At 44.9% G+C, this 12,217-nt stretch overlaps 2 protein-coding genes across 2 annotated transcripts in view; both read left to right on the top strand.

The window, feature by feature from the left end:
- The window catches only part of LOC126556645 (uncharacterized), a 142,382-nt gene that overhangs the window by 108,938 nt on the left and 21,227 nt on the right, over nt 1-12,217 (top strand). The window contains exon 7 of the mRNA XM_050212033.1: nt 225-349. Coding sequence (XP_050067990.1) covers nt 225-349 — 125 coding nt within the window. The remainder of the gene's footprint in view (nt 1-224; nt 350-12,217) is intronic.
- The window catches only part of LOC126558780 (transcription initiation factor TFIID subunit 9), a 406,967-nt gene that overhangs the window by 377,669 nt on the left and 17,081 nt on the right, over nt 1-12,217 (top strand). The gene's annotated exons all lie outside the window — the stretch shown is intronic.

Raw genomic sequence — 12,217 nt, 5'->3', positions numbered from 1 at the left:
CGTTACTAAGAAATGGTGGCCAAATTTAGGAACACTTTTTTTTTTTGGGGTAGAAATTTAGATGTTTGTATTTGTCCGAAAAAAAAAAAACACTTCCACAACCAACTTCACTGTGAGTTTTGACAGTTTGTATCCATGTTCATTGTATATTGATTTTCTATGAATACTAGATACTCCGTCAACGTTTCAATTCTGTCAATTCTGGATTTTCCATTTCTTTACAGAGGAGGATTACGATGCATTTTGCTTAGCGTACATGTTTACCTACCGTGACTTCGAGATGGGCACCCTCGGGCTGGCCTGGACCGGTGACCTCAAGAATGCTGGTGGCGTTTGTGAGAAGAATGGGGTAAGTGTAATCATCTGATCAAGCATAATGTATTAATGTTGTAACGCGCCACGGAAAGATGAGCATGTCTCAGAGATCGTTGTAAAGCGATACGAAATTAAAATTCCCGCTTCACAAGCGCAACGTTTATGGCCGTCCTGTAATTGGGCATTCTAATCTAGAACACGAAAAAAAAAATCCAGAAATGGCTTTCACCCTATCTAGATTCCAATTTAGCACAGTTGTCGGTTAGAAAAGTCAGCCGCTATGGATGCCGACCGATCGGAAGCTACATCAAATTTAATGACCACTCATCGTGGCCCCATCCACCGTCGTGCGAGAGTTCTTCGCATTCTGCCCCATCTTGCCCAGATGCATGCTACCCAAACGTCCACGGTCGAGCGAGAGGGTGAGCATGGAAGCCATGGTTTTGTGCACCCTTCGCATCGTCAAACGCTCGGAAGGTTTTTTATGATTATTGGCTCAGACACGGATGGGTAGAAGCTTTCCATTAAATTTCAATACCATTCGGAGCGTTCGATGGCAGATGAGTGCTGCCTGAGGTGCGGCTTGTGGGGCTGACCGGGGTAGGGGTGAAGGAGACAACCGTGTACGACGGTGGCTTATTTTATGTGCCAAAAAGGACTCGAACTTGCCGCCCGTCGAGATCGGTGGAAATGGTGGTGGTGAAACGAATTTTATTGCTTTGCGCGAGAAAGACTTCATCGAGTCAATAGAAACCTTATGGACATTGGCGGGTGGATAAGTGCAGAAACGGCCGGGTGAAGCATATGGATTATTTGTCGACAGTCGGAAAGGCATCAGCTTTTAGCGTAAAGCTAGCGCTACTGGTTGTGCTGGCTGGTGTCTGAAAGATGTATTTGTAGCGATTGATCGTTGGTGTTTCACCAGAAGAACTAAGCTCGGAAGGATTACCTTGGGGCGGCTTCCCCATGAGCGTTTTATTTGAATTTGGGCAGCTTAGATTACATCCGCAAGGGTTCGTAGAACCGATGCTTCACGATGCATGCGTTCGGTAATGAATTTCAAGAATCTTAAGGTCACGTTCGCGTAGCTCGTCAATTTTTCCTTGCTGCAAATTTTCTTCAACCAGTATTAAACTCTTGATGTCTCTACTGTACGTTCGCAGCTTCCGCTTTCAATTAAATAACGCTGCTGCTAGAGCTCACAAGCAAGTATCGGTAGAAGCACGCCTGTTCATGAACCGCCACCAGTATTCGCAATTCAAATCAGAAGCTCTTCAGTAGCGCTCATTGAAAACCAGCTGTGCATCGATAATCATACTTGCCAGGGTATTGATAGACTCAGCCCCAAGAACATTGGTGCAATAGGACCGTGTTCTATTTTTTTCTGTGTGTGTATAGTTCTTCGCCATGCTGAGGTCGTTTCCATCATTCCCATTAGCTCTCGGCTTGTTGTTCCTCCTAGCGACAGTATAGATGAAGCGCATGTTCACGGCACGCCAGAGTGGATGGCTGAAGTGAAGTGGTCATTGCATCTCTATCAGTGCCACTTCCGAAGTATGCTGGTGGGAACAAAGTAGAGCGCTGATACGGTCGATATACGTACCACACACTTCTGCATCACCACTCGGTGTCATCATTCGGATAGTTATGCCAATGCTTCTAGGGGTTTCGAGTTTTGGAAAATGAATGGCATCGACAAGGTTGTCGCTGCAAGCGTATGCTGTCAACGGATATTCTCTTGCAGCCGGACTTTGATACCCGGGCCCATTTTCAAGCTCCGAAGCGCCAAACGAAACGTGAAGCTGTTGCTGATGCATTGCTACCTATCGGAACAGTGCTAACTTTTTAGCACCAACATCAAACTGCATGCCATGGACAGTGTGGGGCCCTCCTGTCATACCCGTTTCGGAGTTTAATATGTTCCGACTGTTGCTGTTGGTGTTGGCAATGGGAATTTTTGTTTTGCTCGGTTTGGCTGGACGAAGTGTTATTTTACTACCGTCTAGCATTCCCGGGGCGGGCATCGCTATGAACGATGGTGACGATTGACTGTTCGCGTGCGCTTGTACAATCTTTCTTTCGCTGTGTGAACATCCAGCCGGTTATTGGCGCGTTCCGAGCGGTCCCGGTGGTCGGAGCACTAGCTACTAGGGCAACCCACAAACAAAAGCACTCTAACTGTTGAACATTGTCTGATTTTTTCGCCACCGCACCGCTGTTGGCACCATTACGACTCATTAGCCACGACTGGACGAGTTAGACGAGCAAAGTTGAGTAACCGCGTGTTCGTAACTGCCTCATGGCGGGGAGTACTAAGCTTGCATAGTAAATTAGAATAGCAGTGAACGAAATCTACCAACCAGATGTAGATGTTGTACCACACCCGAGAACATTGCTTAGCAGTTTCATCGAAAGGGAAAGTTTGCCGGCCAAAGAATTATTGGGCCCCCATTGCTGAGTGGGTACCGCGTGCTGTGCGAACCACTGCCTTAATGGGGGCGTCGGTAAACCCGGTTGCAAACAGATGACAGGTCATAAAAAACTGTCCACTCGTCCGCCACATGAGACGCCATGGGAGTCATCCACCAGGCGGAGGGTAAGCGAATTTGTTAACTTTTCGCTTTCCATTCCATTGTTCTAAACTGCCATTTGTTGCCGTTCCTTTCATTTTGCCGTTTTTCCGTCAGGCCTGAGTGCTAGACGCCATATTCTATCCCGATCTTCAGAAAAAGCTCAACCCAAAAAACCTGCATATTGCTATTTGCATTTCATTTTTGTGTGCGAGTGTTTGGCGAATCTCGGAGTTCTCGGACTAGCGGTGGGGTTCGGCTCCCGACCCCAAAAAGGTAAGCACAATCTTGTCCACACACCACAATGACAAACATTTCTTGCGGCTGACGAGGATAGATGGTTGTTCCATTGTGTGGGACGGCAAAGGTGAGAGCAGATAAAATATTTCGCTTGACTTGCGCTTGATCTCTTTTCGCACCAAGGCACCAAGCCGGAAAAGGGACATTGTGAAGCTTTTTCCTCGTGTTTATTACAAAGTGCCAATTTGTGCGTTGTTTGGCTTTTCGGCGGGTTTCGGTGTGAGCACCGTAAGCGTACCGAAAGTAACGAGAAGGCTAGATGCCACCCTTAGGTAGCGGCCCAAACGTCCCTCTAGCCATTTGTCACCGTGTCTGGACGGTATAAAGTTGAATTTATCGTACCTTTTTCGGTGGGGTTGCAATATTTTCGTTCTGAATGTTAACGACGGTGCTATCCGATGTTTACAGCATAAGGTTGTGTTTAGAATGGTTTAAAGTAGGCGGGGAATGCTTTGAAGTATAATAATCCCGCAGGAAAACATTTATCTACAATACTTTTTTTTTGTAATTGTGCTTAACAATATCCTTCACTAATAAAGGTAACCAAGTTAAGAGATAAATACTGCTGAAGAGTCGTTACACGGCTTACCATTGGCAGAATGAAAGCCACTGAAGGGTGTTCCGTCTCTGGGTGAAAGCACAATCTGTTCTGCTAAACCGGACCCCTTTCGGCCCACCCAACCACATCTATTTTCAACACTGCTCGAAAAGCAAGAATTGTCCGCAACCAGCTTTCCACAGCCACTAACTGGGAGTGCAATAAGATGAAAGAAGGGAGCAGCGAAGAAAAAAAAATCCAGCCCAGCTCAGCACTAAGGTGCCCCCGCCCTGGGCCCACTAGGACAACGAATATCCTCTTTGTCAGCGTGGAACCGCACAAATGAAACAAAACAAACTGCTGTCCATCCGTGTGGCCCGTCTTGTCGCACTTGTGTGCCCGGGCTAGGAAATGCAATTTCCGTCTCAATTACGGTGTGTCAGCAGTAAGGGTTTCGGTTGTAGCACACAGCACAGCTTGCAGAACGTATTGTTGGGTGTGTGTTTGTGTGTGTATCCTAGGAAGGGTGTGAAAGGCGAAGGAAGATGGAACTGGCCAACCACTTCGCTCCAATTCCCAATTTCCCAAACCTCACCTCCCAAGATGATGTTCGAAAGAATTGAATTTTAATCCAATCTGAAAGCGACTAAACTTTAGCTGATTGTATCTATTCTTGTGCTGTACATTGGGAACGAGGTTGGGAAAGACTACGGCACCGTTGTAAAGCGACATTTTAAAGCAGAGCAAAAAATCAAAAGCTCACTGCAGTGTGGTGAGCTGATCGGTGGGGATTTTTTTTTCTTCGTCAACCTGTTCTTGAGAGGGAAGAGACTTAGGACCGTCATACAGAGAGATTTATTTCTTTTAATTATTATTAGATTCTACGAAGATGATTCTACGGCTAAGATAAGCTCTGTTACCTTTTATTAAAATATTAACTGGACAGTGTTAGTATATTATCACTAAAGTATAACATTTTCAAGGAAGAACCCACTTTTGAACCTTCGGAATAAATGACCTGAATCTTAATCCTTGTACTTTTGACATTTGAAAAGTTTCAAATGTCTTAAACGAATTTAATTTTACGTCACAGTAGTACAAATGGTAGAATAATAATCCTCCAATTCGTCCTCATTTTCTGCACCGCTTCCATGCTGCTTCTAAAAAAAACTCAGCAAACACAACACATTAAATAAACCAACCAATGCCACAGAGCACGAATTCGGGTTGCTCGTTCGTCATCGTCAGCACGGAACGTCATCAATTTCCACTAAGAGTGACGCCAAAAAATCCCTACCAAAATATCTTCCATTTATTGGCATTTCCTTCACCATTATCCGTCATCTCAGTCTGAGGGCCGCTGGTCGTAAGAAGCAACCGGTTTAACATTTGTGAGCGGTCACGAAGGCAAACCGCAAAGCCTCCTGCACTGCCCGTAGCCGATCGATAGTGATTTATTTGGTTCGCGTACAGTTTTCGCATCCCGCACGAACTGAATTACTGCCGCTTGCCTGGGACACACCCATGCTTTGGTCGTGACATTTTTCCTACGCGGAACTGTAAGAAGCCAGCAAGCAGGGCAAGATAAAAACCCGGAAAAAGCGCAAAAGCGTCTTCCTTGCGGTGCGTGAATGTTTGCCGAATACGTAGCAGCCGGCCGCTGAGTGTGTGTGTGAGGTGAGAAATGTGAATAGAAGAAAAGTGGCTGACTTGTGCAAGAAAACGACCCGCCATTGTCATCATTACTGCGTTTGTGTGTGTGGTTGGGCATGAAGATGCTGGGTAGTTTAATGCGCGAATTTTCCTCCCCTTTTTCCCTCACCCCCCACCAAGCGCGGCGTGCCAAGGGCGAGCGGTAAGATGATGCTGACGGTCGTCAACGCCCGTTGCGATTGCGAGTCAAGATTGGCCATTCAGAAAACGGAGGCACTATTGCTGATGTGCGCTCGCGCCATTCGAAGCGAATTGTGTGGCACAACTAAATTTATGGCAACCTTTAGCCTTGTCTGAATCGAAAACCAACCCTCGGTCGTGTACGTTTACGTGTGTGTGTGTGGGGTCGCTTGAAATCAACGTAGTAACATCACTTTGGCTGAATGTTCGCCCTTATCCGGACGGCAGGCAGCGCGTGCAGGGGACAAAGAAAAATAAAATCCCCCTAAATACTTCATCGTAACGTTGAGCGAACCCAAACCATTGCAACAGTTACTGACCATGCCCGGTTGGCACAATACAGATAGTAGCCGCACACGTACGATTGGACCGAAAAAGGTTTGGAAGGAAGCGATGGAATAAAAAAAAAAAAGAAACGAGAATCGAATAGAGTCATCCATACAACTTTTATGGACAGAAATGATAATTTACTACCCTCCAGAGGCGGTTAGTTATGATAGCTAGAATCGTTGGCAACCGTCGGTGTTCCGTTGCTGCCCGTGTTCAACAACCGTCAGCTGGACAACCACAAACACAAGCCCTCTTTCAGCGCCATTCACGAATGGCACCAGGAACGCTCGGTCACCCATCATACATCGTAGGGATTTGATTTACGTTTGCTCGAAAGGTTAGCATAAAAAAAGCATAAAAAGTATACACATTCACACATGACCATCCTCACGACGGTCCGGTTAAGGGCCTGCTTCGATCACCGCTCTCGGGGGCCAAAACTAGTCTGACCGAATAGTGCCCGTACCGAAATGTGTCGAAGTAATGCCACCTGGGATTGTAGCTTTCGCACCCGTTTCTGGCCGTTGCGGTAAACACCAAGTAACAAGGGTCACGTTTGGCCCTTACCGACCCGTCTATGATTGAGAAAAATGTACTAATTGTAAAAGTTTCACCCTAGTTCCTTTTTTTTCCCTGAGCAAACTATAAACATAACCAAAACCTTCTCACCGTTCTGGGGTAGAATTTTTCCAGGGAAAATGGGATGTAGAACTTTTTTCGGAATGTGTCTAGAATTTCTCCATAATGCTACTACACCTGTGTGCACCGTTGTGTGAAAGCATTCGCATCAATGGCAGCAAGTGGACTGGTGAATGTAGTCGTGTCACCTCAAAAACACCAATTAGTAGATGGTTATGCTTTGTGCGGTGCGGTGCAGCATTGCTTAGCTGGCAAACTTTTGTATCCAACCCAGGACATTGTGTGACATTAAATTATCAGTAATAATTTTGAACTTTTGATTTCACTTACTGTGTGTGTGTGTGGTTATGCTTTAGTATAATACGGTAAGAAGATTTTGGAAAATTAAATAACATTTCTTTAAGCTTAGAATGATTGAAAACTAATCGCTTTTTTCAAAAAAATTATTCCATATAAAGTACCGGCCTCAGTAGTACTCGTCGTAGGTTATAAAAACTCTCTGCAGAAGTTTACTGCTTCAGCACCTGTGCAAGGACTCGATTTTTGTTCTAGCAAAGCGTCACTGAGCTGTTTAACACCTTTGCCAACGCAGACGTAATTTTAAAAAGTCTATCCAAAACGTATCATCCTGTTTGGACCAACTTTTTTTGCTTTAATGCATCGTTTCGCAACGTGGTGAATTATTTTTTCTCGCTTAAAAATTGGTGGAAATGGTACCAAATTCCTACCTACTTCTTGTGAGCAGCTGTAGCCGCAATCAACAACACATCAACGTCTGTCTGTGGTGGAAAGAAAATCATGTCCACCCGTGTCTAGACAAGTACTCCAACTAGCCACTGCCAAGCTGGCGATAGGTCTTGTGAGGATCGTTGATGATACTACATGCGATCGTAAAAAAAAGGATATCCAACGGGGGAAGTTTTTTTTTTCCACAGCAAAAAGTATCCTTCTCTTTCGGGTCGTTCGGTTCACTTTCACACACACACACACACACATAAAACGTTGCTTTTCAGGTGAGAAAAGTTTGTGCACCATTGCGCATTCAGCGGCAGCATAGCATAAAGTTTGAAATGATGGGAACAAAAAAGGAAAAACCAACCTCAACCCACAGGGTGCAAATCGTTCGGGTGCCCGAGGCTACGGTTCGGTCTACGGAAGAGTGTATTTATTTATTAAAATGCACATCACATTCTCGCCGGAAGTGAATCTCACCCGCTGGGCAAGAAGCGCCGGCGTACAGTACATGAACAGAAGGGATTGCAGGTACTAACAGGGAGTAGCACAGCAACAACAAAAATGCTAAAAACAATAATAAAACACTATTGGGAGAGGAAACCGTAGCAGACGGAGATAAAAATTGCAACAAAATAGACGAACCGTGCATTTTGTCGGTACGGAGGTTACCCGTGTGTGATGACGTGTGCTGCTGTGACAGGTAGATAGAGGAAAAAAAGCAGGACAACCGTCTCTCGAAAAGTCGAACCATCCTGGCCCATTTTGCCTACTGCCATGGAAGGGTTCCCACAGGCAACCGCATAGGGAGAGGAGTGTGTTTCGCACACAGTATCTATTCTACCGGGCGATGACAATACATTTCATTGGGGAGAACACACCTGCCGAGCGTAAGGGTAACTATGGAGTTTTTTTGTAACGAACTTTCTGCATAAACCTTTGCTGGTTTCATTGAAAAGAAAGCAAAAGAAAGTATGCTTTATTATGAGAGTGGTTCTACAGCTGGTAATCTCTTTGTCAAATGATGATTAGAATTAAATTGCAAAGCATTATTCTGATTTCCGGAGTATGCAATGCAACGTCCATTTTGGAAAGTAAGTACATGATCATGCTGTGTGAAATTTTACTAACTTAACAGACATTTTTATACTGTTTTTTTTGTGTGCGTCAATAGTTTATCTGCGCAACACCAGATAAGTTTTCCCTCGAGAAGTTTACACTCGTCAGTATTTCTGCCGCTGATATTCCCGGATCAAACGGCTCACCGACACCGAGTTGAGTTGAATGAGAGGCATATGCAGACTCACCGACGAAAGCAGCTCTGTACAATCGATGTTACCGTTGAGGAGTCTAACGATTAATACAACCCGAGCACCAGACACCTGGTCCTATATGTGACTACGATCCCACTAGCGTAGAGCGAAGCGAGTAGCTCTACGATAAATGGACTCGAGCCGCGACACTGTGCTCGCATACTCTATCAGCGATCAAACAAAGAATTAGGACAGAGACTTGGTGCAAAGGACATCACGGAACTCCTAGCGATTGGTTGCATCTTGCCCCAACATCATCGAGCTATTCCTCTCAAGACAGGCTCATATCGATCAATAAACTCATACTTTGATACCGTTTTTTTCTGACGAGAAATCAGCCACTTAGTTAACAGCTGAAGAGATTTCGGGCTCGTGATCGGCTAAAGGTGTTGGTGGCGCATTTGTCGATGAGTTACGAAACTCTGTGACAGGACCATCGATACCCAGCTCGGTGGCATCAAAGGTGTATTTGACAGAGCTCGACATTCCTCGCAGATAGCTAAGCCTCAGACGCTCTTACCTTGCCGGTCCATCATACTGTGTGAAAATTAGACTTCAGATATCCCGCCGTATCGATGCTTCTTCTACAAAATGGTTCTTCTGTGTTAGGGTCTTAGGAATGCTCTTTGACTTGAAGTTCAACTTACACGACCATCCGTAGTCCTCAGGATCGCTTCAAAACTTTTCAATATAAACTCACCCGGTTTGCTTTGTGCCTCTCTCAACATATACTTACCGCCGAGATCGCTCAAGTTTAAGTTCTTGTATCTCGCAATTTGCTCTGTAATCCCGTTACAAATGGGCTTCACTCGGTCTGTTAGATTTTAATATAAATATAAAAAATCTATCTCATCACAGTAAATTTGTTCATTAATGCAGCACTCAAAAAACACATGTCAAAGTCTTCCTGCAATTTTATTTTTCTTTCACATTTGCAAAATCGTACCCGAGTAGATTCGCTACACGAAAAGCATCTTTGAACCTGTCGGCATATACGAGAAAACCATATCTTAAACCCGCCCAGTGCAGCCACATCAATACGGCATCTTGTTCGGTGCTAACGAAATCCGTCTGGCAACTTCATCCTCGCACAACCCTGGTTGGCCCCAAAGATTGAATTTTACATTAATAATGGCTCGTAAAAACCGTCATACGCACTCGTGCTAAGCTGGAAGCCTAGCACAAGCATAATGTGATAGCTAATCATGTTTTATCCCTGCTGCTGTTGGATATCCAATCTTTGCAAACTCCGTTGTAAAGCGCGAGCGGTATTAGTAATATTTTATAAACTAAATCAAATAATATGTGCAACTTTGAGACTCATCATTTATCTCCGTGTGGCACTCCCAGCGGACAACGTTTGTTCATTGTCGTGTTGCCATCCTTTAGCACACCTGCACTAATCGAATGTACGAAAAGGTAATCTCGTTTGCGCCTGATGCCTTTTCCCAGTGTCAGAGTTGAAGGACAGTGTGAGTGAAGGGTTGCTTCAGCTGTCTGCCATGCGTGCGAGAATCGATTGGAGGCACTGCTCAGCCTTTTGAAAAAAAAAGTAAAACAAACACGTGCATGTGTTGTCTGGCTGTTCGTTCGCTCGTAACGCAGTGGTGCGTGCCCGTGCCACCTTTTGCAAGAATTTGTGCCGAGTGAATTCGGTTATACTTTTTTTTAACGGTTCCCTCTCGCTCGCTCTCGGAACTGACAAATCTTTGACATGCTGCCAAGCTTCTCAATTTTGGGGTTGTTTGTATTTTTTTGTTTTTTGTTTTGGGACGCTTTTGTGTTTTGAGTTTTCTTTTATTTCAAGCACCATCTTGGTGCCAACGCAATAGAAAACAAGCATTAGAAAGCTACCACACTGGGTGCTGGGGACGGTTCCAAAAAAAACAAAAAAGGTCATGATCGAACCGTCGGTAGCAGCAGGATCGGTTGGAAAATGGCGGAGGACCCTCCAGAGATTGTGGGGCAAGCGTTGCAAACGTCACATAAATTGAAATGAAAACTTTTCCGCTTTTTCTCCATTACGGAATTCGTCCCCTGGGATGCGTGGCCAACCGTTGATTAATGGTAGTATGGCTCGAGTGGATGCCCACCAAGCTTTCCAACAATGACGACGACGACGGGTTTCTTGTGTGAAAATTTAAAGCCAAACATGTGCTAGTGTTGCTGAGTCTTTAAAAGAAAGGAATTCGCCATTTTCCGGACGTCGGTCTTCATAACAAAAAAAAAAAAAACAACTACAAAACAAACAAGTTCTAGACACTCATCATACATGGGTCCAAACGTCTCAAGAGACGGAGGAAATGCGTACACATTTGTACCGTTCGCAGTACGTGATGTTGTTTGGAGTTTCTAGCATTTTTCCCACTGCCATGGCTATGATGAGGATTCTCTATTCACCGTACCGTTCTGGAAATGAACGCAACAATGTTGCTTTACAACAAATCAATACCAAGGCGAGGCGTAATAAAATATTCACAACCCAGACCCGAGACCCTCGTGGCCGCTGGTAGGTAGGCAGGTTCTTGTCTTTCGCTGTTTTTGTGCAGGAAAAGCTGTATCGCAACATAATGTCCGGTTGTCCGTCTTTCCGATACCCGGCACCGGAACTTTCTTACATTCGAAATGCTCTTTTTACTCTTTAATGTGAAGAGCTGTTCATCCTGAACGTTGGATGATTCGAAGCATAAAATTAAAGAAACACCACAACCATACATTTACAAGGCATTTGAGGCCTATATATTGTTCAACCTTGAATAACCGGATTGTCTCAGCAAATGGAGATTCTTTGTTCAGGTAGTGTCGTTTATGACGTGCTTTTTTGTATTTACTAACCTTGTTTAACTTTAACATGCCAACCGGAAAAAGGAGTCTTTTTTTTCTCTTGGCTACTCTTCAATTTTACGCTGCACGTGCGCGAGTCGGTGCCTGCGGTGTGACTTTTAAACAAGCGTATCCTGTATCCTGTCCTGTACTTGAAGCATTTGTCACATCTTGAGAGGAAGCTTTTTTCTGCATGTTGCGGGTACTTGCCTCGCAAGAAGGCTAAGATCTCCCCATTACCAACTCGTCTTAAGCGATGGCGCACAAGACACACGGCAAGGCTTTGTCGCTGTAGTGCTCACGTTTTCTTCCACGGCATGCTGGAAACTCGGTCAAAGACCACGTACCAATGAGCGGTAGAATGCGCGTACGGCACAACACTATCGGCATGATACAAAACAAAAACAATTAACAACGAAGTGTGGAACAAATGTTTGACAAAGCCGTTGGCCCTTTCGCATCCCTCCCGCCCAATGCAGGGCTACCCTTGCCATACCTTTGTGTATGTGTGTGTGTGTGTGTGTGTGTGTAATTGCACGTACTATTTGTTTGGCGCGTTCGTCCCATCCTTCTTGGACAGCGAAAGGATGAATGAATGCGTACTTGGCAAGTGTCACTGAAACGGTTCGGCTGTGCGAAGTGTGATGATACTTGTGGTGGTGGAATAGCTTGAAAATGTGTGTGTGTGTTGGTACATGCCCTTCGGCCCATTGGCCCCATTGCTTGTGGAACGTAAATTGAAAAGAAGAAAAGTTTTTTTCCAT

This window comes from Anopheles maculipalpis, chromosome 2RL (assembly GCF_943734695.1).
Source record: "Anopheles maculipalpis chromosome 2RL, idAnoMacuDA_375_x, whole genome shotgun sequence".
NCBI classification, from domain to species: Eukaryota; Metazoa; Arthropoda; class Insecta; order Diptera; family Culicidae; genus Anopheles; species Anopheles maculipalpis.
Note: the sequence above shows the minus strand (reverse complement) of the source record. Positions and strands in the feature narration are given on the sequence as shown.